This window comes from Coregonus lavaretus (genome assembly GCF_964263955.1).
Source record: "Coregonus lavaretus genome assembly, chromosome: 24".
In the NCBI taxonomy this organism is placed as follows: Eukaryota; Metazoa; Chordata; class Actinopteri; order Salmoniformes; family Salmonidae; genus Coregonus; species Coregonus lavaretus.
Window position 1 is genome coordinate 14,676,473 of NC_140011.1, and position 27,136 is coordinate 14,703,608.

Sequence of the window (27,136 nt, forward strand, 5' to 3'; positions counted from 1 at the left end):
GAGTGAGTAGCTCGGTTGAGCTACTCTTTACTTGTATGCAGCCAAGGTTGATTTTCCCTTGTGCTAGTTTCGTTCTGTCGCTATATGCGCTACATTATTGTACACTGAATAAACTCTTGATTTTGGTGTTTTACCTCCTGCGCCTGACTCATCACAAGTGCATTTGGAAAGTATTCAGACCCCTTGACTTTTTCCACATTTTGTTACGTTACAGCCTTATTCTAAAATGGATATAAAAATTTAAAAAATCAGTCTACACACAATACCCCATAATGACAAAGCAAAAACAGCTTTTTAGAAATGTATGCAAAAAATAAACAAATGGAAATATCACATTTACATAAGTATTCAGTCCCTTTACTCAGTACTTTGTTGAAGCACCTTAGGCAGAGATTACAGCCTCGAGTCTTCTTGGGTATGACGCTACAAGCTTGGCACACCTGTATTTGGGGAATTTCTCACATTCTTCTCCGCAGATCCTCTCAAACTCTGTCAGGTTGGATGGGGAGCGTCGCTTCACAGCGATTTTCAGGTCTCTCCAGAGATGTTCGATCGGTTTCATGTCCGGGCTCTGGCTGGGCCACTCAAGGACATTCAGAGACTTGTCCCAAAGCCGCTCCTGCGTTGTCTTGGCTGTGTGCTTAGGGTCGTTGTCCTGTTAGAAGGTGAACCTTTGCCCCAGCCTGAGGTCCTGAGCGCTCTGGAGCTGGTTTTCACCAAAGATCTCTCTGTACTTCATCTTTCCCTCAGTCCTGACTAGTTTCCCAGTCCCTGCAACTGAAAAACATCCCCACAGCATGATGCTGCCACCACCATGCTTCACCGTAGGGATGGTGCCAGGTTTCCTCCAGATGTGGCGCTTGGCATTCAGGCCAAAGAGTTCAATCTTAGTTTCATCAGACCAGAGAATCTTGTTTCTCATGGTCTGAGAGTCCTTTAGGTGCCTTTTGCCAAACTACAAGCGGGCTGTCATGTGCCTTTTACTGAGGAGTAGCTTCTGTCTGGCCACTCTACCATAAAGGCCTGATTGGTGGAGTGGTGCAGAGATGGTTGTCCTTCTGGAAGGTTCTCCCATCTCCACAGAGGAACTTTGGAGCTCTGTCAGAGTGACCACCGGGTTCTTGGTCACCCCCCTGACCAAGGCCCTTCTCCCCGATTGCTTAGTTTGGCCAGGCGGCCAGCTCTATGAAGAGTCTCGGTGGTTCCAAACCTCTTCCATTTAAGAATGATGGAGGCCACTCTGTTCTTGGTGACCTTCAATGCTGCAGAAATTGTTTGATACCCTTCCCGAGATCTGTGCCTCGACACAATCCTGTCTTGGAGCTCTACGGCCAATTCCATGCACTGTCAACTGTGGGATCTTTAATCTAGACAGGTGTGTGCCTTTCCAAATCATGTCCAATCAATTTAATTTACCACAGGTGGACTCCAATCAAGTTGTAGAAACATCTCAAGGATGATCAATGGAAACAGGATGCACCTGAGCTCAATTTCGAGTCTCATAGCAAAGGGTCTGAATACTTGTGTAAGTAAGGTATTTCTGCTTTTTATTTTAAATAAATTAGCAAACATTTCTAAAAACCTGTTTTCGCTTCGTCATCATGGGGTATTGTGTGTAGATTAATGATTATTTTGGGCACATAACTCGAGCATGATGTTATCAGGAGCAATACAGAAGAATGTTGAGTGCAGTTTTACCTGAATAGGTTCTTGGGTCAGTCTCATAGGTCCTATACATTCTTCTGTGGCTGATACCTGGAACATAACCAGAGAGAAAGAGATGGAATGAGTTCAAGTTCAAACAAAACAACAAAACAATGAATACCAAGAGTAAAAACAGAAGAGAGTGCAGGAGTAAAAACAGAAATGTAGAAAAGAGAGTACTGCTTACCATTTTCCACTCTTCCAACCATACATGCCCTGCACCTCTCTCTCGCTATCGCTTTTCCCCCTCTCTCTCCTTCTTTCTCTCAACCGGTTAATACTCCATAAGCAGGTATTCCTCAGTAAGAAACAAAAGCTCTACACTCCTGAGCAAACCTTGGTTAGCTTACTGAACCATGTTACTGTAACAACTATAGCAGGAAGGATTTCTGGCTACTGGACTATCGACTAATGGCTTAGGATGTTCAACACACACGCACGCACACGCACACACTATTAGTGACGCAGCAAGACCAGGTCCGTTACAAGCCTCTTTAAAGAGTATTAAGGGATACAGACAGACAGGTGTATGTGAATAATGCCTTGTGGAGGAGCAGTACTGACACTGTTGATAGACTGTAGCTAACGCAGCTTTAAAAAATGACATGCACATGGGTCGTTCCACCAATTCGGTGACTTTTGAGAAGTGTAACTTGGTGGAAAAAAATAATTTTAACATTCTGTCATAAAGAACACATGTTAAGTGCCAAATAAAGTAACAGGGTTTACCATAACAGGGTTGACCATTTCATCTTAAATCTGCCAGACAGGGGGAATGGAAGCTTGTGACAGGGGGAATGGAAGCTTGTTGTGTGCAACAGGGAGCGGCAATTGAATGCAAGCTTCATCATATTTCTGTTATAATTCTTTCAAACATTCCTAGCCTGTCTGTCTATGGGTGTTATGCTCGACCCGCTCAGTTTTCCACCACAAAACACCAGAAAATGGCCAAAAATAACCAGCACACCTGCTTTTACACTATGATTTGACTATTAGATGTTCAATGTTTCTTTAGGAAAAACATTATAAAAGGAATAGTTTCACCATATTAAAATGAGAGTTCAGTTCACGTAACAGGGTTGACATTAAACTGAGGGACAGATGTAAATGAATCACTATGAAATAAATAATAATCTTCAGAAATGATTTTGTCAAAGCAACAAAATAACAAGGGCTTTACAATGAATGTTGGAGTTAAGTGGTTTCAAATCTTCCTTGAAGTCACAGAGGTTGCACTGAGGGAAATGTCAAAATGCTGAATATTGGCAGTTTAGCAAGTCTTTATTAATATTGAAAATCTGATTTATTGTATTCTCCATGTGGTCTATATTAAAGGGCACTTCATTTAATATAACAGGCTTTTAAAATGCTATATTGGTGTACAATTTCTACTTAAAATACCAAAGGGAAGCAAAAGGCACTCATTTCGTTGAACGACCCACATGGCAATGACATCTCACACCAATCCCTCACCCAATATGATAAAGTCTACACATATATAGTATTTCACGATGACCCATATCTGCCTCTGTGCCTCTCTGGACATCTGTCATTATCTGTTTATCACAGCTCATCACGGCTCATTGACTCAGTACTGTGATAATTGTCCCTCTTGGCCTCCCTTACAGAGTTGAATGAGGCCAGCTCTGGTTTGCTGCAGTCACATTCAATGGATGAGGGATTGTTTGTGTTTGTTTGTGGGGACATCAGTTAGGATCTGACGTATGGCCAACAATGTAGGTCTGTGTGCCCTGTCCCTGTATCTCCTATGTTTCCTGAACCATGTCGGTGTAGGAGGACAAAGAGGAGCATAGAGGAATCTATAGAGTGTATAGAAGGGTGTAGACTAGAGGGTGTGTAGACAAAACCACAGGCAGCAGCTTCTCATCTAACCACTATCATAGAGTGACTGGATTCCAGAACCTTAAGCAGTAGTGCTGAGCGATTAACCAACATTAGTTATTTGTTTCTGTTATTAAACAACTCATTGACCGATGTCCATTTAGTTTGTTTCTCTTGTGAGCCCAACGCATCGTTTCTCTAGAGAGAAACCAAATAATTCACAAGAGAAATCAAGTCAAGAACTATGTGGGACGCTGGACTGAAGGGAGTTTAATCAAATATTCAACCCAGTTCAGTGCAGAAAGGTGGTAATTAGCTCCAATGACCATAATCCATTGTGCCTGTTTTCTCTGGCTCGGACAGAGACGGATGAGAGAGGAAAAGGTTTTACTCTCGCCAAAATCTGTCCAAAATAAGCCCAATGAGTTTCTATGGGCTTATTTTGGACGTAAGCTTGTCGCCTGCCTTCCCGCCTTTGGGAAATCGACTCTACATTATATACAGATCTCTGGACGGAGACACTTTTACCCCTGCTACGTTAGGTTAGATACACAGACTGCATTAGAGAGGAATGTACAAAACACAATGAGGAGAGGGACAGAGACAGTTTGTGAAAGTATGCCTTACCTACTTTGAAGAACTAGTAAAATGATTTTGTCAACAGCTCTGCAGCATACTTAGGCAGGCTAGCTAAAAAGGATGACTAAAGACAGTACAGTATGGGGAGTACATAGATAACGTTAAATGGTCTGGCTGGCTGACTGCTACTGCCTGAGCAGAGATGAGATGATGACTTTAAAGAATGAAAAAGAATAAAGTCATCAAATAAAAACTAAGTATTTTATTATTTCATAGTAATTTCCTATTTTCCTACTGATGTCTACCCAATGTGGACCTAACAGAGACAATTGAATATTTTCAATGTTTTGGCAATTGAATGTTCACTGTTTTTGGTTTTGGAATTTCCATTTAAAAAGCTCTAAAATCATTGTAATGTCATTACTTCATAATGCACTTAATGTAAAAAATAAAATCGAAATCGAAATACCATTATTATTTTGTAATAATCTAACTGAAACCCGACCCAACCTAAGAAAAACCACTAAACGCTCAGCACTATTAAGCAGTGACTGTTTAGAGCATAAAACTCCCTACAACCTCTCTAACCTTTATCTCTCTCACTCTTTCCAATCTCTGTGAAGTGTAACACTTAACTCTGAAATGCACTTTAATCAAAGTTTGATTTGATTCCTTTCTCTCCTCTTTTTATCACTAATTTACTGCATCATAACGACAGGTACACAGCTCTCACTGCATTCACAATTACATTCACTTACAGTTAAAGTGCATACAGTGAGTAACCTACATACAGTGTGGTCCGAAATGATTGACACCCTTGATAAATTAGCAATAATGACTGTATAAAGGATTAGACTCTAACGTGTTACTTTGTAACGCTTTAGCCCCAACACTGCTTATCAACATGTATTAAAACCACAGTATAAATTAAACATTAGAGACCGTTTCTGAATCCCATTATCAAAGTATGTTACCAGTAATTCAGAGAAGTAAAGTAGTAGAGGAACCAGGAACTGGGAATAGAATGAAGGTTTATTCCCTGAACAAAGCAGAGTGATTCTCCACAGTCTTATCCCTAAAGAACAACCAGTCATCCTCATACACACAATCATCTGACTGCTGCTACTGGAAGAGGGCATTTTAACACACACACACATACTCATGCATACACACACACATACTCATGCATACACACACACACACACACAGGCACACACACACACACACACACACACACACACACACACACACACACACACACACGCACACAGGCACACACACACACACACACACACACACACACACACACACACACACACACACACACACACACACACACACACACACACACATACTCATGCATACACACACACACACACACACACACACACACACACACACACACACACACACACATACTCATGCATACACACACACACGCACACAGGCACACGCATGCACGTGTCGCATGCATACGCACGCACGTATGCACGTATGCACGCACGCACACACACACACACACACACACACACACACACACACACACACACACACACAAGCCTATCCCACATCTTAACCCTTACCTTAAAATATTTTGGAGTTAATGCTTAAACTTAACCCTAACCTTAAAAATGCAGAGTTAATACCTAAACTTAACCTTAAACACTTCGAAATTTGACATTTGAGAAACATGGATGAATGTCTAATTCTGACGTGAGACTGTGAGAGCCAGTTGCAACAAACACTTGCAGTGCTCAGCAACCACTGGGCTAGGTGATGCTAACATAGATATGTGTGAGTCAACAGAGAGTGATGCTAACACAGATATGTGTGAGTAGTAACTGATGCTATGCGAGATATGAGCACTGTACCGTTTGCACTGGGATTAGTGACCTGACAGCATCTAAAACCAATGCTACCTTTTTATCTGGTGCTGCACACCTATAACACTGACCCTATAACACACGCACACGAACACACATACACATACTCACACACAGACTATATAGCTATGCACGGACACACACCCTTATCGCCACAGCAGTCCTATTGATGAATGTGTGTGTGTGTATGCGATTGTGTGTGCCTGTCACCTAAAGCTTAATACCAACAAGCACACTTCTTTACACCTTTCAAACTCTCCCAAGATGGTTAGAAGGAGCAGAAGCACTGAGCACTAGTGGACAAAATACAACTAACCCTCTGCTGTATGTCACATTTGACTCCAATAGAAAAACATATGATTTGTTTCTTTATATACAGATGTCGGCTCTTAATTTGACCCATTTGGTCGTAGGAGGAATGTAATCCTGCAGCAGGAGGATTTGAATGAATATTGAATATTTAGAATCGTCCATCAAGGGGCAGCTGGAAGCGGTGTTTATATGATATACAATGCAGTACAGTACCTACATTGTACCTTAAGATGGGTGTAAATACAAGAGATTTGGTTCCAACAGCCCTGTACCCAACTCATTGGAATGCCCCACCCCATGGCCCAACTAGCAATTTATACAATATATACCAGTCCGATGGTGGTCCCAACAGCGCACAAAAAAAGGGCCTGGGCCGGGGGCATGACTCTTAAATATAGGATGGTTTCGATGATTCGGTTATGCATACTGTAGGCCTATTATATGGACTGGAATTACGTGCCTCTTTCAAACCATGAAGCTGGGAGAGAACATGTGATGGTTCATTGATTTGTGCAGGACAGTGATTTAATAAGCTAATAGGTGTACTAGGGCCTACTGAAATACAGTACCAGTCAAAAGTTTGGACACACCTACTCATTCCAGGGTTTTTCTTTATTTTTACTATTTTCTACAGGGTGGAATAATAGTGAAGACATCAAAACTATGAAATAAAACATATGGAATCATGTAGTAACCAAAAAAGTGTTAAACAAATCAAAATATATTTTATATTTGAGATTCTTCAAATAGCCACCCTTTGCCTTGATGACAGCTTTGCACACTCTTGGCATTCTCTCAACCAGCTTCACCTGGAATGCTTTTCCAACAGTCTTGAAGGAGTTCCCACATATGCTGGGCACTTGTTGGCTGCTTTTCCTTCACTCTGCGGTCCGACTCAACCCAAACCATCTCAATTGGGTTGAGGTCGGGGGATTGTGGAGGCCAGGTCATCTGTTGCAGCACTCCATCACTCTGCTTCTTGGTAAAATAGACCTTACACAGCCTGGAGGTGTGTTGGGTCATTGTCCTGTTGAAAAACAATTGATAGTCCCACTAAGCCCAAACCAGATGGGATGGCATATCGCTGCAGAATGCTGTGGTAGTCATGCTGGTTAAGTGTGCCTTGAATTTTACATAAATCACAGACAGTGTCACCAGCAAAGCACCCCCACACCATAACACCTCCTCCTCCATCCTTTATGGTGGGAAATACACATGATGTGGAGATCATCCGTTCACCCACACCGCGTCTCACAAAGACACGGCGGTTGGAACCAAAAATCTAAAATTTGGACTCCAGACCAAAGGACACATTTCCACTGGTCTAATGTCCATTGCTCGTGTTTCTTGGCTCAAGCAAGTCTCTTCTTCTTATTGGTGTCCTTTAGTAGTGGTTTCTTTGCAGCAATTCGACCATGAAGGCCTGAATCACACAGTCTCCTCTGAACAGTTGATGTTTTGATGTCTTCACTATTATTCTACAATGTAAGAAATAGTAACAATAAAGAAAAACCCTTGAATGAGTAGGTGTGTCCAAACTTTTGACTGGCAGTGTAGATGAATGGGGTTGTCAACTGAGCCAGACATTCACATTAAAATATTTTTTATCTTCCCTCTTTCTGAATTTTTAACATATGTATTTCCATTTCTGTCATATGAAATGCTGGCATGTGTGGTGACCATTAGACCGGTGTTTTCCCGTTACTTGCATTTTGGAACATTTGCGTGTATTACCATGTGCGCATTGCTGCGCTTATAAAGTGAAGAAATAATAGTTTATCAACATTTTAAGCTAAATGTTCTGATCTGTTCCATCAGTCTCATTGTGTTTATAGACTATGCAGGTGGAAAGGATGTCACGCTGCTCGCTTAGCGAGTACCACTTCCTCCCGATTCTACCCATACCTGGTGCGAACTCTGGACCTCTGTCTTGCTAGCACGTGTGACCACCCTCCTGAAGCATCTTACCAGTCGAAAAGCTAGCTATTCGCTGGCGCAAGTGGGGAAACTTTAGGCTGAGGAGTACGTTTCACACATCCCATTTGCTACACAGTCTATGCAGGCTATGCTGCAGCAAATGTACCGGTCACAGGAAAAAAGTTACCAGCTGATGAAATGATACATGCATTGTTCACTGCGCTTCAGTTTTTCCCGACGTGGGACCAATGATATGCTTTAGGAACACCCCTGGTGATTGGCTCATGATTTGCTAGTGTGATAGGAGGTCGCCAACACACTCCCGACATGCTCCGAATTTAATATACATATAAGTGATGGTACTTAACTCCTCAGAGTCGCCCAGGTATAAATTGACCCTTAGACTGCAGGTCCACTTGGCGTCAGTTCAAGTAGCCTATGTAGGCTACGTGCAGGCTACAGCGCGTCTCGTGAAAAATAACTGCTCATTTTGATGCAGCAGAAAAATTAACCGTGACGAAAGAGTGATCAAGTTAAGATCCGACATCTGTAGCTCTTTGAAGTTCATTTATTTGAAAACCCATAAAATGATATCTATTTCATAATAGGCCTAATTGAATGGCCTCTGCTTCATATAGCTGGTAGACTGTCGGGTCACGAGGAGAGATGTGGACTCTGCTTGTCCTGAAGGGCGCCCATACAATCAGGTTCTCAAAAGTTCTGGTCTTTGTTCACTCTGTTCTATAACAACCAGCACAAGACCCTGTGATTGGGGTGACCCAGTGTCTGTGTGGTGTGAGTGTGAGTGTGTGTGTGTGTGTGTGTGTGCGTGCGTGTGTCTGCGCGCGTGTGTGTGTGTGTGTTTGTTTGTTTGTTTGTTTGTTTGTGTGTGTGGAATAGTTGTATTATTAGTGGCCTGGTGGTGATCTGGTTGTTGGTTCTGCTCCAAGCACACTGACCCACTTCCTTTCTCCCTCATTCAGAGATGGACAGATAGTAGCGGAGATGAAATGAAGGAGAAAAACAACCTTGGCTCCCTGTCGCAGGCCCTTGTCTGGTTCGAATCCCCGAGCCGACTCGGAGAAAAGAAATCTGTCGATGTGCCCTTGAGCAAAGCACTTGCTCCTGTAAGTCTCTCTGGATAAGAGCATCTGCTAAAACTACTAAAATGTAAGAATTCAGTTTGAGTCGTCAGGCAATGATTGCAGAGCCTCCTGAAGTAATAATAATACATAATCATTTATTCAACTTTTATAGCGCTATTCAGTACGTAAATAATCTCAAAGCGGTTTAAAGTAACAAAAAAAGACAAGTAATTTAGAAAAACAACAACATCATTCATGAGATAGAAGGTCATGAGAGGGTGGAGAAAGTGATGGACAGCTAGCTGACTGGTATGGAGGGTTTGTGTGAGAGATGTGTTGTAGTTGTGAACTTGTGACAGAGGTTACATAAGAGGTAGAAATTAGGTCAAGACCCAGACTCCTGAAGACCATGGACCTGCAAGACCCATTACTTATGCAGATATTAAGAAAACAAAACAAAAATGTTTTACACACAGTGCACACTCTGCGGGGTCGGAAACAACCGGATGCATCTGGTTTTCAGGGGAAATAAAAAGAGAGCCTGTGATGCGACTTCCGCTTTTGGACGTTAACAAAGCGACACTCCAGTTTAACTCCTCCTCCACATTTACTGGATTGGTTCAACAGTGCAGAAGAGAACCTCCCCCAACATTGTTTTCTTCTCGTCAGGACCAGAAAAAAAGAAACACCGTTCAGGCTACGTTAGGTTACACACAGTGTACACAATGAGCTACAGCACTACATCACACCTGTTTTTAAAGAAATCTACTAATCTTCCGTCGTGACCTTGATTATTTGAATCAAGTTAGTGCTGGGCTGTAACAAAACCCTGCATCCACAGAGTGGAGGTTCCCTACCAGACAGGCTGTATGAGAAGCCCTGGAGTGTACAGAGTACAGCCCAACATCATCAGCCCTCTCACATGTGACTGTTCACATCACAACCCTGCACTGTTGCTCTGTCCACAGGGGTAAACAACAACTGCTCTTACACACACACACACACACACACACACACACACACACACACACACACACACACACACACACACACACACACACACGCACACACGCACACACACACGCGCGCACACACACCAGTGTTTGGGTGGCTTATCAACAACATGACTGAGGTCCTGTAGGGAATAGAGTGAGCACATCACCAGCGCTTCAACACTCAATAGCATCAATGATACCTTCTCATCCCAGGAGAGAGAAAGAGAGAGTATGAGAGTCTCCCCCTCTCTCGCTCTCATCTGTCCTCAACTCATGATACAGATCTATAAAGGCCATTCAGTTATTAGGCCGTAACAACAATAAGCCATCCTATATCATTACACTTCACAAGGTACAGCTTCATAGGCCTCCCTCCCACTGTGCTAGACAATTATGTAAAAGTAGGTTCGAATCGGCCCCAAGCAGTCCATTGGAATAGATGATCCGCAATGTGAACGTGAAAGGTTATCTCAGCCTCATTAGAAGTGGTGAAAGGAGTTCAACAATGTGATGATGTTGCGTCGGTCTGCCCTTATGCTTTACTCACAAACACACACAGACACACACACACCGTATGTTTTGACATGCTCCTTTTGTTTACAACCCGTTTCTCAGATGTCCCCATGTCATCCAGCCCTGTCACGTCACATGTTACTTTGTCAATGGACTCTTGGTGACACCCTTTGTGAAGTCCATTACCCCTATGTTATTCAACCTACACAACACTGATGACTTTACAGATGAGAGATGTCAGTCTGTCAGTCTGTCAGTTAATGAATCAGTCAGTTTGTCAATCTATCAATTAATCAATAATGTTTTATTTGTATAACGCTGTTTGTACACTGATACATTTGTCACATAGTTCTTAACAGAAACCCAGGCCTAAGCCCTCAGAGAGCAGAAAGTGCACCTACCAGACAGTGTTGTCAATCCTATGCCTGCTTTATTATGCATGACTGAGGCTCCAAGGGTTCAACTGTCACTAAACAGTTTTGAGCAATGAGCTCATAGAACGGTCGTTCGACGAAATGAGTCCCTTTTTTCGTCCCTTGGATATTTTAAGTAGAAATTGTACACCAATATTGGATTTTAAAAGCCTGTTGCAGTGAGGGAAAAAAGTATTTGATCCCCTGCTGATTTTGTACGTTTGCCCACTGACAAAGAAATGATCAGTTTATAATTTTAATGGTAGGTTTATTTGAACAGTGAGACAGAATAACAACAACAAAAATCCAGAAAAACGCATGTCAAAAATGTTATGAATTTATTTCCATTTTAATGAGGGAAATAAGTATTTGACTCCCTCTCAATCAGAAAGATTTCTGGCTCCCAGGTGTCTTTTATACAGGTAACGAGCTGAGATTAGGAGCACACTCTTAAAGGGAGTGCTCCTAATCTCAGTTTGTTACCTGTATAAAAGACACCTGTCCACAGAAGCAATCAATCAATCAGATTCCAAACTCTCCACCATGGCCAAGACCAACGAGCTCTCCAAGGATGTCAGGGACAAGATTGTAGACCTACACAAGGCTGGAATGGGCTACAAGACCATCGCCAAGCAGCTTGGTGAGAAGGTGACAACAGTTGGTGCGATTATTCGCAAATGGAAGAAACACAAAATAACTGTCAATCTCCCTCGGCCTGGGGCTCCATGCAAGATCTCACCCCGTGGAGTTGTAATGATCATGAGAACGGTGAGGAATCAGCCCAGAACTACACGGGAAGATCTTGTCAATGATCTCAAGGCAGCTGGGACCATAGTCACCAAGAAAACAATTGGTAACACACTACGCCGTGAAGGACTGAAATCCTGCAGCGCCCGCAAGGTCCCCCTGCTCAAGAAAGCACATATACAGGCCCGTCTGAAGTTTGCCAATGAACATCTGAATGATTCAGAGGAGAACTGAGTGAAAGTGTTGTGGTCAGATGAGACCAAAATCGAGCTCTTTGGCATCAACTCAACTCGCCGTGTTTGGAGGAGGAGGAATGCTGCCTATGACCCCAAGAACACCATCCCCACTGTCAAACATGGAGGTGGAAACATTATGCTTTGGGGGGGTTTTTCTGCTAAGGGGACAGGACAACTTCACCGCATCAAAGGGACAATGGACGGGGCCATGTACCGTCAAATCTTGGGTGAGAAACCTCCTTCCCTCAGCCAGGGCATTGAAAATGGGTCGTGGATGGGTATTCCAGCATGACAATGACCCAAAACACACGGCCAAGGCAACAAAGGAGTGGCTCAAGAAGAAGCACATTAAGGTCCTGGAGTGTCCTAGCCAGTCTCCAGACCTTAATCCCATAGAAAATCTGTGGAGTGTTACGGTTTCGGCCGAGCCTGCCTCTCTTCCTTGTTCGGGCAGGCTTCGGCGTTCGTTGTCTCCGGAATACTAGCTGCCACCGTTGTATGTTGCATGTTCGTTTGCTTTTGTCTGTTTGTTGTGACACCTGTTTCTCGTTTAGCGTAATTAGTGTCCTATAAGTTTCTTGTTGTGTTTGTCTAGTGTTGTGTGTTATTGTATTATTTGCTGTCGTTGTGTTGCTTGTTCGGTGCATTCTCGCTCGGTTGAGCTTCACTCCACTACGTTGGAGCATTTTCGCACATGTTTAGTGCGCCGTTATTTTGTCGCCTTCGTGCGTAATTTCGCCTTCGGGCAAGTGTGTTCATATTTTCCTTGTTGGAAATATTACTAAAGTCTTTTGGACTATACTTCGGTGTCCTGCGCTTGATTCCACCACTACACCCACCTACAGCACTCTTGACAGAATAATACACCTTTAAGAATGGAATCAGCAGGAGCCGCAGCAGCCCAGGCGACGCTGGAGGACAAGGTCCGGGAACAAAGTGACCAGATCCTGCAGATGGGGACCGCACTGCAGGAGGTGATCACCACCATCCGAGGCTGGGGGACGCCTCCACCGCCATCCTCCCTGCCAGCACCATCGGCCAGTCAGCCCATTCCCGCACCGGAACCCCGAGGAGTCCGACTCTCGCTCCCGAGGGCCTACGATGGGACCGCGGCCGGGTGTCAGGGATTCCTTCTCCAGGTGGAGCTGTACCTGGCCACCGTGCACCCGGCGCCCTCGGGACATGAGAGCGTGTCCGCCCTGATCTCCTGCCTTTCCGGGAAGGCGTTGGAATGGGCCAACGCGGAGTGGAGGAGGATCGACGCGGACACCATCACGTACGACGAGTTCTCCCGCCGCTTCAGGGCGGTGTTTGACCATCCCCCGGAGGGGAAAGCGGCGGGGGAGCGTCTGGTCTTCCTCCGGCAGGGGAGGAGGAGTGCCCAGGAGTTCGCCCTAGAATTCCGTACTCTAGCGGCAGATGCAGGGTGGAATGAGCGGGCTCTCGTCGATCACTACAGATGTAGTCTACGAGAGGACGTCCGTCGGGAGCTGGCCTGTAGGGACACCAGCCTCTCGTTCGACCAGTTGGTCGACATGTCCATCAGGCTGGATAACCTGCTAGCTACCCGCGGACGTCCCGAGGGGAGTCCGTCCATTTCACCCTCCAGCGCCTCCGAGCCGTGCCCCATGGAGCTCGGGGGCGCTGGCGCTAGAGAGAGGAGGGGTCGGCTTTCTAGGGGGTCTATCTCCTGCACCAACTGTGGTCGGGGAGGACACACCGCGGCTAGGTGCTGGGGATGGCCTCCTAGGGGAGAGGACGACAGGTCCCGCACTGGGGATTCCTTCCAGGTGAGTAGGCGCCCCACTCACCCAGAGCTCTCTGTTGCACATTTCTGTATACCTGTGAGTTTTCCACAGGTAGCACCTCATTCCCAGCATAAGGCGCTGGTAGATTCAGGCGCGGCTGGGAATTTTGTTGATAAGAAGTTTTGTTTAGCGTTAGGGATTCCCCTTCTTCCTGTTGATGTCCCTTTCCCCGTTCATGCCCTAGATAGCCGTCCGTTGGGTGCGGGCTTGATCAGGGAAGTCACTGCGCCACTTAGGATGTGTGCGCAGGGGGGTCATCAGGAGATGATTCAGCTATTTCTGATTGACTCGCCTGCGTATCCGGTGGTGCTGGGCATGCCCTGGTTGAGTACCCATAACCCATTTATTTCGTGGCAGGAGAGGGCTCTGATGGAGTGGTCTGCCCAGTGTGTGGGTCGATGTTTGGGCGTTTCCGTAGGGGCTACCTCGGTGGAGAGTCCAAACCAGGTGCCCGCATTGCACGTTCCCCCTGAGTATGGGGATTTGGCTATTGCGTTTAGTAAGTCGAGGGCGACGCAGTTGCCGCCCCATAGGCAGGGAGATTGTGCGATAGACCTCCACTCCCACGGAGCCATGTGTATCCTCTGTCTCAGGAGGAGAAGAAAGCTATGGAGACTTACATAGACGAATCTCTGAGACAAGGATACATACGGCCTTCCACTTCCCCTGCGTCCTCGAGTTTCTTTTTTGTGAAGAAAAAGGATGGTGGTTTACGCCCGTGCATCGATTATCGTGGTCTCAATCAGATCACGGTGAAGTACAGTTATCCACTCCCGCTGATTGCGACCATGACTGAGTCATTGCATGGGGCGCGTTTCTTCACTAAATTAGATCTCAGGAGCGCGTACAACTTGGTGCGCATCAGGGAGGGCGATGAATGGAAGACAGCCTTTAGTACCACCTCGGGCCATTACGAGTATCTTGTCATGCCATACGGGTTGATGAACGCTCCGTCAGTTTTCCAATCATTCGTGGATGAGATCTTCAGGGACATGCAGGGGCAGGGGGTGGTTGTGTACATAGATGACATTCTCGTGTACTCGCCTACCCGTGTCGAGCATGTGGCCCTGGTGCGCAGAGTGTTGCGGAGGCTGGTGGAGCACGACCTGTATGTTAAGGCAGAGAAGTGTCTGTTTTTCCAGGAGTCGGTCTCCTTTTTGGGGTATCAGTTGTCTGTGTCAGGGGTGAAGATGGAGGTAGACCGGGTGTCAGCCGTGCGTAATTGGCAAACACCAACCACTGTGAAGGAGGTGCAGCAGTTTTTGGGGTTTGCGAATTACTACCGGAGGTTTATCCGGGGTTTTGGACAGGTGGCAGCTCCCATCACGTCTCTTTTGAAGGGGGGTCCGGTGCGTCTGCAGTGGTCTGCCGAGGCGGACAGGGCGTTTGGGAGGCTGAAGGACCTGTTTACCTCGGCCCCGGTGCTGGCGCATCCGGATCCCTCTTTGCCATTTCAGGTAGAGGTGGACGCGTCTGAGGCCGGTATAGGAGCCGTGCTTTCACAACGGTCAGGCGCGCCACCTAAACTCCGCCCCTGTGCTTTTTATTCCAAGAAGCTCAGTCCGGCGGAGCGAAACTATGACGTAGGGGACAGGGAGCTGTTAGCCGTGGTACAGGCCCTAAAGGTGTGGAGGCACTGGCTTGAGGGGGCTCAACACCCTTTCCTCATTTTGACGGACCACCGTAACCTGGAGTACATCCGGGCAGCGAGGAGGCTGAACCCTCGCCAGGCGAGATGGAATATGTTTTTGACCCGGTTTACATTTAAGATCACGTACATCCCTGGGTCACAGAATGGTAAGGCAGATGCACTGTCTCGGCGGTATGACACGGAGGAGAGGTCCGTGGAGCCCACTCCCATCCTGCCGGAGTCGTGTCTGGTGGCACCGGTAGTGTGGGAGGTCGATGCTGAGCTCGAGCGGGCGTTACGCACCGACCCTAGTCCACCGCAATGCCCGGAGGGTCGGAAGTACGTTCCGCTCGAGGTTCGGGATCGATTGATCTATTGGGCTCACACGTCACCCTCCTCTGGACACCCTGGTATCGGCCGGACAGTGCACTGTCTTAGTGCCAAGTACTGGTGGCCCACGTTGGCAAGGGATGTGAGGGTTTATGTTTCCTCCTGCTCGGTGTGCGCCCAGTGTAAGGCGCCTAGACATCTGCCTAGGGGTAAGTTACTACCCCTGCCCGTTCCACAACGACCATGGTCTCACCTCTCGGTGGATTTCCTTACTGACCTTCCTCCTTCTCAGGGGAATACCACTATACTGGTCGTTGTGGACCGGTTTTCTAAGGCCTGTCGTTTGCTCCCCATGCCGGGCCTTCCTACCGCCCTGCAAACTGCCGAGGCACTATTCACCCATGTGTTCCGGCACTACGGGGTACCCGAGGATATTGTGTCTGATCGAGGTCCCCAATTTACCCCCAGGGTCTGGAGAGCCTTTATGGAGCGGTTGGGGGTCTCGGTGAGTCTCACCTCGGGTTACCACCCGGAGAGTAATGGGCAGGTGGAACGCGTGAACCAGGATGTGGGTAGGTTTCTTAGAACATACTGCCAGGACCTGCCAGAGGAGTGGGCAAGGTACGTTCCCTGGGCCGAGATGGCCCAGAATTCCCTACGCCATTCCTCCACTAACCTAACCCCTTTCCAATGTGTGTTAGGTTACCAGCCGGTTCTGGCACCTTGGCAGCAGAGCCAGATCGAGGCTCCTGCGGTGGATGAATGGGCACGGCGCTCGGAGGAGACATGGAACGCTGCACACGTCCACCTGCAGCGGGCCCTCCGACGTCATAAGGCGAGCGCCGATCTCCACCGCAGTGAGGGACCGGTGTACGCACCTGGTGATCGAGTCTGGCTCTCTACCAGAAACCTGCCCCTCCACCTGCCCTGTCGGAAACTGGGTCGGCGGTTTGTAGGGCCATTTAAAGTCCTGAGAAGGTTGAACGAGGTGTGTTACAAATTACAACTACCTGTTGAATATAAAAGTATTAACCCCTCGTTCCATGTGTCTCTTCTCAGGCCGGTGGTAGCTGGCCCACTCCAAGAAAGTGAGATCAGGGAGACTCCTCCGCCCCCATTGGACATCGAGGGGGCACCGGCGTACTCCGTGAAGTCCATCTTGGATTCGAGACGTCGGATGGGGGGTCTCCAATATCTAGTGGAGTGGGAGGGGTACGGTCCGGAGGAACGGTGCTGGGTGCCGAGGAGAGACATTTTGGACCCGTCTCTCCTGACGGAATTCCATCGTGGGCACCCGACGCACCCTGCTCCGCGTCCTCCTGGTCGTCCCCGAGGCCGGAGTCGGCGCACGTCTGGAGCCGCGCGTCAAGGGGGGGGTACTGTCACGGTTTCGGCCGAGGCTGCCTCTCTTCCTTGTTCGGGCAGGCTTCGGCGTTCGTTGTCTCCGGAATACTAGCTGCCACCGTTGTATGCTGCATGTTCGTTTGCTTTTGTCTGTTTGTTGTGACACCTGTTTCTCGTTTAGCGTAATTAGTGTCCTATAAGTTTCTCGTTGTGTTTGTCTAGTGTTGTGTGTTATTGTATTATTTGCTGTCGTTGTGTTGCTTGTTCGGTGCATTCTCGCTCGGTTGAGCTTCACTCCACTACGTTGGAGCATTTTCGCACATGTTTAGTGCGCCGTTATTTTGTCGCCTTCGTGCGTAATTTCGCCTTCGGGCAAGTGTGTTCATATTTTCCTTGTTGGAAATATTACTAAAGTCTTTTGGACTATACTTCGGTGTCCTGCGCTTGATTCCACCACTACACCCACCTACAGCACTCTTGACATGGAGGGAGCTGAATGTTCGAATTGCCAAACGTCAGGCTCGAAACCTTAATGACTTGGAGAAGATCTGCAAAGAGGAGTGGGACAAAATCCCTCCTGAGATGTGTGCAAACCTGGTGGCCAACTGCAAGAAACGTCTGACCTCTGTGATTGCCAACAAGGGTTTTGCCACCAAGTACTAAATCATGTTTTGCAGAGGGGTCAAATACTTATTTCCCTCATTAAAATGCAAATCAATTTATAACATTTTTGACATGCGTTTTTCTGGATTTTGTTGTTGTTATTGTCTCTCACTGTTCAAATAAACCTACCATTAAAATTATAGACTGATCATGTCTTTGTCAGTGGGCAAACGTACAAAATCAGCAGGGGATCAAATACCTTTTTCCCCTCACTGTATATTAAATGAAGTTCCCTTTAATATAGACCACATGGAAAATTCAATAAATCCGATTTTTGTATATGAATAGACTTGCTGAAGTGCCAAAATTCTGCATTTTGACATGTCCCTCTGTGCACTCTATGTGACTTCTCTGAAGATTTAAACCTACTTAACCCCAACATATCTACAAGTTTTCACCATCATTGTAAAGCCCTAGTTATTTTGATGCTTTGACAAAGTAATTTCTGAAAATGTTTATGTATTTCATGTGATTAGTGACTCATGTTAAAGCTGGAATCCTTAAAGGGATAATTCCGGAATTTTGGCAATGAGGCCCTTAATCTACGTCCACAGAGTCAGATGAACTTGTGGATACCATTTTTGTCTCAGCGTGCAGTTTGAAGGAAGTTGCTATCTAGTGTTTGCGCAATTGCTAACTAGTGTTAGCGCAATCACTGGAAGTCATTGCACTGACGTTAATTAGCACTGGCTCGCGAAACTACCTCTAACTGCTGTCATACTGGACACAGATACATTAACATGGTATCCATGATTTCATCTGACTCTGGGGAAGTAGATGAAGGGCCTCCTTGCCAAAGTCTCGAAGTATCCCTTTAATGGTGAAACTGTACAACAACAAATAAGTTACTGCAAACAACGAACACAGTTTTTTCCCCTCAGACATCATTACATATGCGATAAAGAGCACAATATGTACTGCAATTATTTTCTACCATGCTGCGCTACGTCCCTCAGTTGGGCAACAAAAACAACAGTGGTGGGGGGCAAAGAAAAGGCACAAGAAAAACCTGTTCCTCATTTTAAGGCCAACCCTGTTACGTGAAGTAAATTCTCGTTTTAATATCATGAAACTATTAATTTTTTAAAATTATTTTTTTAAAGAAACATTAAACATATAATAGTCAAATTGTGGTGTAAAAGCAGGTTAACTGGTACTACTCTTTTTGGCATATTTTCTGGTAGAAAACTGAGTGGGTCGAACATAACATGTCAACCCTGTTACCCATAGATAAAGTGGCTATAAATGTTTTACCATTAAAACATGTTTTGTGAATCTTGCAGTAGCTCTTTCCTGCAGTCAAATGACTAGTGGACTCATGGCTGGATTGTTATTAATATTTTTCATAATTTCATAATTAATAAACGTTTTCTTTTTTTTGAACAGCCAAAAATCTGGTGTTTCTATGTCAAACATTTTTTTCTTTCAGTCTTCTGTGATGTATATAAAGTGTAATTTTGGGATGCAAACTCAAAATGTTGTACATTTCAACTATATACAGTGGGGAGAACAAGTATTTGATACATTGCCAATTTTGCAGGTTTTCCTACTTACAAAGCATGTAGAGGTCTGTAATTTTTATCATAGGTACACTTCAACTGTGAGAGACGGAATCTAAAACAAAAATACAGAAAATCACATTGTATGATTTTTAAGTAATTAATTTGCATTTTATTGCATGACATAAGTATTTGATCACCTACCAACCAGTAAGAATTCCGGCTCTCACAGACCTGTTAGTTTTTCTTTAAGAAGCCCTCCTGTTCTCCACTCATTACCTGTATTAACTGCACCTGTTTGAACTCGTTACCTGTATAAAAGACACCTGTCCACACACTCAATCAAACAGACTCCAACCTCTCCACAATGGCCAAGACGAGAGAGCTGTGTAAGGACATCAGGGATAAAATTGTAGACCTGCACAAGGCTGGGATGGGCTACAGGACAATAGGCAAGCAGCTTGGTGAGAAGGCAACAACTGTTGGCGCATTTATTAGAAAATGGAAGAAGTTCAAGATGACGATCAATCACCCTCGGTCTGGGGCTCCATGCAAGATCTCACCTCGTGGGGCATCAATGATCATGAGGAAGGTGAGGGATCAGCCCAGAACTACATGGCAGGACCTGGTCAATGACCTGAAGAGAGCTGGGACCACAGTCTCAAAGAAAACCATTAGTAACACACTACGCCGTCATGGATTAAAATCCTGCAGCGCACGCAAGGTCCCCCTGCTCAAGCCAGCGCATGTCCAGGCCCGTCTGAAGTTTGCCAATGACCATCTGTATGATCCAGAGGAGGAATGGGAGAAGGTCATGTGGTCTTATGAGACAAAAATAGAGCTTTTTGGTCTAAACTCCACTCGCTGTGTTTGGAGGAAGAAGAAGGATGAGTACAACCCCAAGAACACCATCCCAACCGTGAAGCATGGAGATGGAAACATCATTCTTTGGGGATGCTTTTCTGCAAAGGGGACAGGACGACTGCACCATATTGAGGGGAGGATGGATGGGGCCATGTATCGCGAGATCTTGGCCAACAACCTCCTTCCCTCAGTAAGAGCATTGAAGATGGGTCGTGGCTGGGTCTTCAAGCATGACAACGACCCGAAACACACAGCCAGGGCAACTAAGGAGTGGCTCCGTAAGAAGCATCTCAAGGTCCTGGAGTGGCCCAGCCAGTCTCCAGACCTGAACCCAATAGAAAATCTTTGGAGGGAGCTGACAGTCCGTATTGCCCAGCGACAGCCCCGAAACCTGAAGGATCTGGAGAAGGTCTGTATGGAGGAGTGGGCCAAAATCCCTGCTGCAGTGTGTGCAAAACTGGTCAAGACCTACAGGAAACGTATGATTGCAAACAAATGTTTCTGTACCAAATATTAAGTTCTGCTTTTCTGATATATCAAATACTTATGTCATGCAATAAAATACAAATTAATTACTTAAAAATCATACAATGTGATTTTCTGGATTTTTGTTTTAGATTCCGTCTCTCACAGTTGAAGTGTACCTATGATAACAATTACAGACCTCTACATGCTTTGTAAGTAGGAAAACCTGCAAAATCGGCAGTGTATCAAATACTTGTTCTCCCCACTGTATCTGACATAGTATATTTACATTTTAGTCATTTAGCAGACGCTCTTATCCAGAGCGACATACAGTTAGTGAGTGCATACATTTTCATACTGGCCACCCGTGGGAAACGAACCCACAACCCTGGCGTTGCAAGCGCCATGCTCTACCAGCTGAGCTACACGGGGTTGTCACGATCGTCGAAAGGAGTAGACCAAGGCGCAGCGTGATAAGCGTACATTCTTATTTATTAAGTACACCACGAACAAAAACAATAAACGATACGTGAAGTCCAAGGTTAACAAACACAAACCTTACACGGAACAAGATCCCACAAAACACTGTGGAAAACAGGCTGCCTAAGTATGGTTCCCAATCAGAGACAACAAGCAACAGCTGACACTCGTTGCCTCTGATTGAGAACCACCCCGGCCAACACAGAAACACATGAGCTAGATAAAGAACCTAGAACACAAACACATAGAAACTACACACCCTGGCTCAACATAACAGAGTCCCAGAGCCAGGGCGTGACAGGGGTCTTCTTTTTTTAAGCCCATAACCATGTGTGTGAGGTGTATATTTTGGTTTCAAAGTAGATTTGTTTAAGACTACCAAGAAACACTCAGTCTGACCCTGATTTAGCTCACTGCAGTAAAAGGTTAAATTGCCCCTCTCCATTGCACACAAGTAGCTTCCATTTCCCCTGTCACAAGGGGATTTATGGCTGATTTAAGATAAAATCATCAATCCTGTTACAGTCCACCCCGTTACTTTATTTGGCACTTACTATAGTAATTTTTCTTATTTAACTTCTTGAGATGGGAAAACATGTTTTTTATTAAAGTTGAACATGTGCTCCTCATGACAGAATATTAAAATTATGTTATGTTAAAAAAACCTACACTACCCAAAAGGGACTCATTTCTTGGAACGACCTGGAAGTTCAATTATAAAGTTCATTATCATGCATCACACTTTCACCATGGTGTCACTCACTCACTCACTCTAACCTTTCAGAAATGAAAAGTTGTCATGATGACACCAGCTGACAAATCTTACCAGACTAGAACTTCCACCTCTGTCTTTTATGTATGATTCGATTAATCACTCCAGGAATGCCCAAGCTACCTATAGGGTATGCCCCCAAAACAAAACAAAACCAGTTTGCTAATTCTACCTCAACACATTGACTGCACATACATAGATAACAATCATAAGAAATTCCATGAACACAAAAAGTTCACGTTATTCATGAATGATATCAGACTAGCTATCCCCCCATGCAAGACGGAATAAGCTTCATGTACAGTGAGGGAAAAAAGTATTTGATCTCCTGCTGATTTTGTACGTTTGCCCACTGACAAAGAAATGATCAGTCTATAATTTCAATGGTAGGTTTATTTGAACAGTGAGAGACAGAATAACAACAAAAAAATCCATAAAACGCATGTCAAAAATGTTATAAATTGATTTGCATTTTAATGAGGGAAATAAGTATTTGACCCCCTCTCAATCATAAAGATTTCTGGCTCCCAGGTGACTTTTATACAGATAACGAGCTGAGATTAGGAGCACAATCTTAAAGGGAGTGCTCCTAATCTCAGTTTGTTACCTGTATAAAAGACACCTGTCCACAGAAGCAATCAATCAATCAGATTCCAAACTCCCCACCATGGCCAAGACCAAAGAGCTCTCCAAGGATGTCAGGGACAAGATTGTAGACCTACACAAGGCTGGAATGGGCTACAAGACCATCGCCAAGCAGCTTGGTGAGAAGGTGACAACAGTTGGTGCGATTATTCGCAAATAGAAGAAACGCAAAATAACTGTCAATCTCCCTCTGCCTTGGGATCCATGCAAGATCTCACCTCGTGGAGTTGCAATGATCATGAGAATGGTGAGGAATCAGCCCAGAACTACACAGAGGATCTTGTCAATTATCTCAAGGCAGCTGGGACCATAGTCACCAAGAAAACAATTGGTAACACACTACGCCATGAAGGACTGAAATCCTGCAGCGGCTGCAAGGTCCCCCTGCTCAAGAAAGCACATATACAGGCCCGTCTGAAGTTTGCCAATGAACATCTGAATGATTCAGAGGAGAACTGGGTGAAAGTGTTGTGGTCAGATGAGACCAACATCGAGTTATTTGGCATCAACTCAACTCGCCGTGTTTGGAGGAGGAGGAATGCTGCCTATGACCCCAAGAACACCATCCCCACCATCAAACATGGAGGTGGAAACATTATGTTTTGGGGGTGTTTTTCTGCTAAGGGGACAGGACAACTTCACCGCATCAAAGGGACGATGGAAGGGGCCATGTACCGTTAAATCTTGGGTGAGAACCTCCTTCCCTCAGCCAGGGCATTGAAAATGGGTCGTGGATGGGTATTCCAGCATGACAATGACCCAAAACACACGGCCAAGGCAACAAAGGAGTGGCTCAAGAAGAAGCACATTAAGGTCCTGGAGTGGCCTAGCCAGTCTCCAGACCTTAATCCCATAGAAAATCTGTGGAGGGAGCTGAAGGTTCGAGTTGCCAAACGTCAGCCTCGAAACCTTAATGACTTGGAGAAGATCTGCAAAGAGGAGCGGGACAAAATCCCTCCTGAAATGTGTGCAAACCTGGTGGCCAACTACAAGAAACGTCTGACCTCTGTGATTGCCAACAAGGGTTTTGCCACCAAGTACTAAGTCATGTTTTGCAGAGGGGTCAAATACTTATTTCCCTCATTAAAATGCAAATCAATTTATAACATTTTTGACATGCATTTTTCTGGATTTTTTTGTTGTTATTCTGTCTCTCACTGTTTTAATTGGGAGCAGATAATTGATAAGATACTACAATGTTTGGCCTTCTGAATAGGTCGGAATTCGGCTGAACAGAATACAGGCCTACGTGAACTGCTTGATTCATTCCGTGATTGTGAAAGAGCGAACCCCCATCTATCTACCTACCTTGACACTGTTGTGACTGGTCTGGGTCTTGGCCTCGATGCAGATGTGTCCCTGGCTGTTCTCTCTTCTCTCTCGTTGAGAGTTGGTTCGGGAGTGCCTGCTCTGGTAGGTGATTACCGAGGGGATTGTGTCGGCCGCGTCCGTCTTGATGAACAGCCCACGGAGGGTGGCCGCCGTGCCCTGCGAGATGGTTGTGGCTTGGTGCGGAGAGTTGGACTCGTCCGAGTCTCGGCAGTAGATCACGCCGCTCTGGGAGACGTGGATGCTGGGAGCGCAGCCCATGCCTCACCGCTCATCCGGTGCCAGATCTCAGATGACAGTAAACAGCGCTCTCTCAGAGTTATCACTCTCCCCGATGTCTGGCGCTGCGGCCGCAGTTCTCTCTGAGCATCGGCTGCTCCTGGTTGTCTCTCCCCCCACTGGCGGGTTGAACACATCAAGGGGAGAACGAAAGGTCCTTCATCTCTCTAGTATCGCCGCTGAGCTCTCCGCTCTGTTAATTCATGCTTGCGCTCGGCTACTCGATTCGTTATGTGGAGCTCAATGTGATTTCCTCTGTGATCTGTCCTGCTGCTGCTGCGTTCACATTCAGGCCGTCCAGTGAGAAAATAGCATCATTTACGTTATTATAGACTACAGCATATAGGCGTTATGTAATTCCATCATGGTTCGCAATAATGTCGATTACTGAAATTATCTTCTCTAGCCTATAGGCTATAGCCCAGCCTGCAAACGTAACCATCTGTAACCACCAGGCTATCCTTATATTATGTCAACAAAGACGCTCCTCTTCTCATCCTATCCTAATCATATTGGATTGGATGAAAAACACGCGCATGAAATAGTTGGATCACACTTGCCCATTTCATCACTATCTGGCCATCGCATTTTGTTGGCTGAGGTCTCTCTCTTCTCTCTCTCTCTCCAATTCAATTAAAATAGCTTTATTGGCAAGGGAAACATGTGTTTACATTGCCAAAGCAAGTGAAATAGATAATAAAAAATAAAAAATGTACAGTAAACATTACACTCACAAAAGTTCCAAAGGAATAGAGACACTTCAAATGTCATATTATGGCTATATACAGTGTTGTAACGATGTGCAAATAATTAAAGTGCAAAAGGGAAAATAATTGTTGTATAGGCTGCTGTGCTGTCATCCTCTCCAGGGCGAATCATCACAGCTGGTCACCACTGGTCAGCAATTTGAAATCTGGGACAATATCCATAGGTGTCAAGTAGAGACCTCTGACAAATCTTAAAGTGGGTATCACATGCACTTATCTGTCAGTGTGTCTCTAGGCTATCAATTATTGTCTATTTCACCTGCCACTGCAATCATAAACATACACAAACACAGAAAATAACAAAAGAGACAAATAATTTGATTTTAAAAAACTGTGTAAGAGAGAGAGAGAGTACATGTGAGAGAGATCGTGTGTGTGTTTCATATGATAAATCCACAATAACATCTCCAGGCAGCAGCTGACCTTTTACACATATCTTGGACCAGCTTACCTAAGTATCCTACCCTGAACCATTTACAGGAAAAATAAAATGAAAGATACCCTTAGATTAGTGTCTAAGGCTAATACCTATACAAATAACCAAAAAAGCAATAAACCTGTCCTAACCCATTCAAATTGGATGACATTTGGTCCAAAAGCTGTGAAATGTTCTTGGCGGACAGAGAGCATGTATTCAACATCAAATGAATTACATGAAAAGAAAACGCATCACTTCAGAGACACTAAGCAGTCTGAACTTCAGACTGCTTAGAGTGTACATAGCACGCAAACATGCATGCACACAGTGGTGGAAAAAGTACCCAATTGTCATACCTGAGTAAAATTAAAAATACCTTAATTGAAAATGACTCAAGTAAAAGTGAAAGTCACCCAGTAAAATACATACATGAGTAAAAGTTGAAAGTATTTGGTTTTAAATATACTTAAGAATCAAAAGTAAATGTAATTGCTAAAATATACTTAAGTATAAAAAGTAAAAGTATAAATCATTTCACATTCCATATATTAAGCAAACCAGACTGCACGATTTTCTTGTTTTTAAAATGTATGGAGAGCCAGGGGCACACTCCAACACTATAATTTACAAACAAAGCATTTGTGTTTAGTGAGTCCGCCAGATCAGAGGCAGTAGGAATGACCAGGAATGTTCTCTTGAAAAGTGTGTGATTTTGAAAATGTTTCTGTCCTGCTAAGCATTCGAATTGTAACGAGTAGGCTACTTTTGGGTGTCAGGGAAAAAATATGGGGTAAAAATTACATTATTTTCTTTAGGAATTAATGTAGTGGAGTAAAAGTAGTCAAATATATAAATAGTAAAGTACAGATACTCTAAAAACTACTTAAGTAGTAATTTAAAGTATTTTTACTTAAGTACTTTACACCACTGCATGTACACATGCATGCACGCACACAAACACGTGTCACACGTCGCGTCGCACATACTCACATGTAGGTAGATTATAGGAGCAAAACAGAGAAATTGTGAAGTGATGTGTAAATCAAGGTCCATAATGTAGTTGATCTGGTATCTTGATTCTATTGGTGCAAACCAAGAATATAAACCGTTTTTCCATAACAACCAATAGACATCCAAGGCTAGTATGATTTACATTCTTTCTGTCCTATAGGTTGTGGCTTCCCTCAGTGTGGCTCCCACACACCATCATGCACAGTGGCAGAGTAGATACACTCTCTCACCATGGCAACAGGTGTTTACATTATATCTCCCATAGAGTATGACACATCAGTGACATGTACGAAAGCCCAGTGTAGCTCAGTTGGTAGAGCATGGCGCTTGCAACGCCAGGGTTGTGGGTTCGATTCCCACGGGGGGCCAGTATGAAAAATGTATGCACTCACTAACTGTAAGTCGCTCTGGATAAAAGCGTCTGCTAAAATGACTAAAATGTGAAATGAAAGAGGAAAGTATGACGGTCTAGTCAAATCGTATTGGTCACATGCGCCAAATACAACAGGTGTAGACGTTACCGTGAAATGCTTACTTACAAACCCATTCCCAACAATGCAGTTAAAAAGTAAGACAAATATTTGCTAAATAAAAAAGGAAATAGTA

The 27,136-nt window shown here is 44.9% G+C and overlaps 1 protein-coding gene across 1 annotated transcript in view; it reads right to left on the bottom strand.

The window, feature by feature from the left end:
• LOC311099413 (high affinity cAMP-specific and IBMX-insensitive 3',5'-cyclic phosphodiesterase 8B-like) overlaps positions 1–24,316 on the bottom strand; it is a gene marked incomplete at its 5' end in the record, with an annotated part of 95,444 nt that extends 71,128 nt beyond the window's left edge. Inside the window, one exon of the mRNA XM_084140106.1 lies at positions 24,035–24,316. Within this exon, the coding sequence (XP_083996232.1) occupies positions 24,035–24,316 (282 nt within the window). The remainder of the gene's footprint in view (positions 1–24,034) is intronic.
• Positions 24,317–27,136: the final 2,820 nt, after the last annotated feature.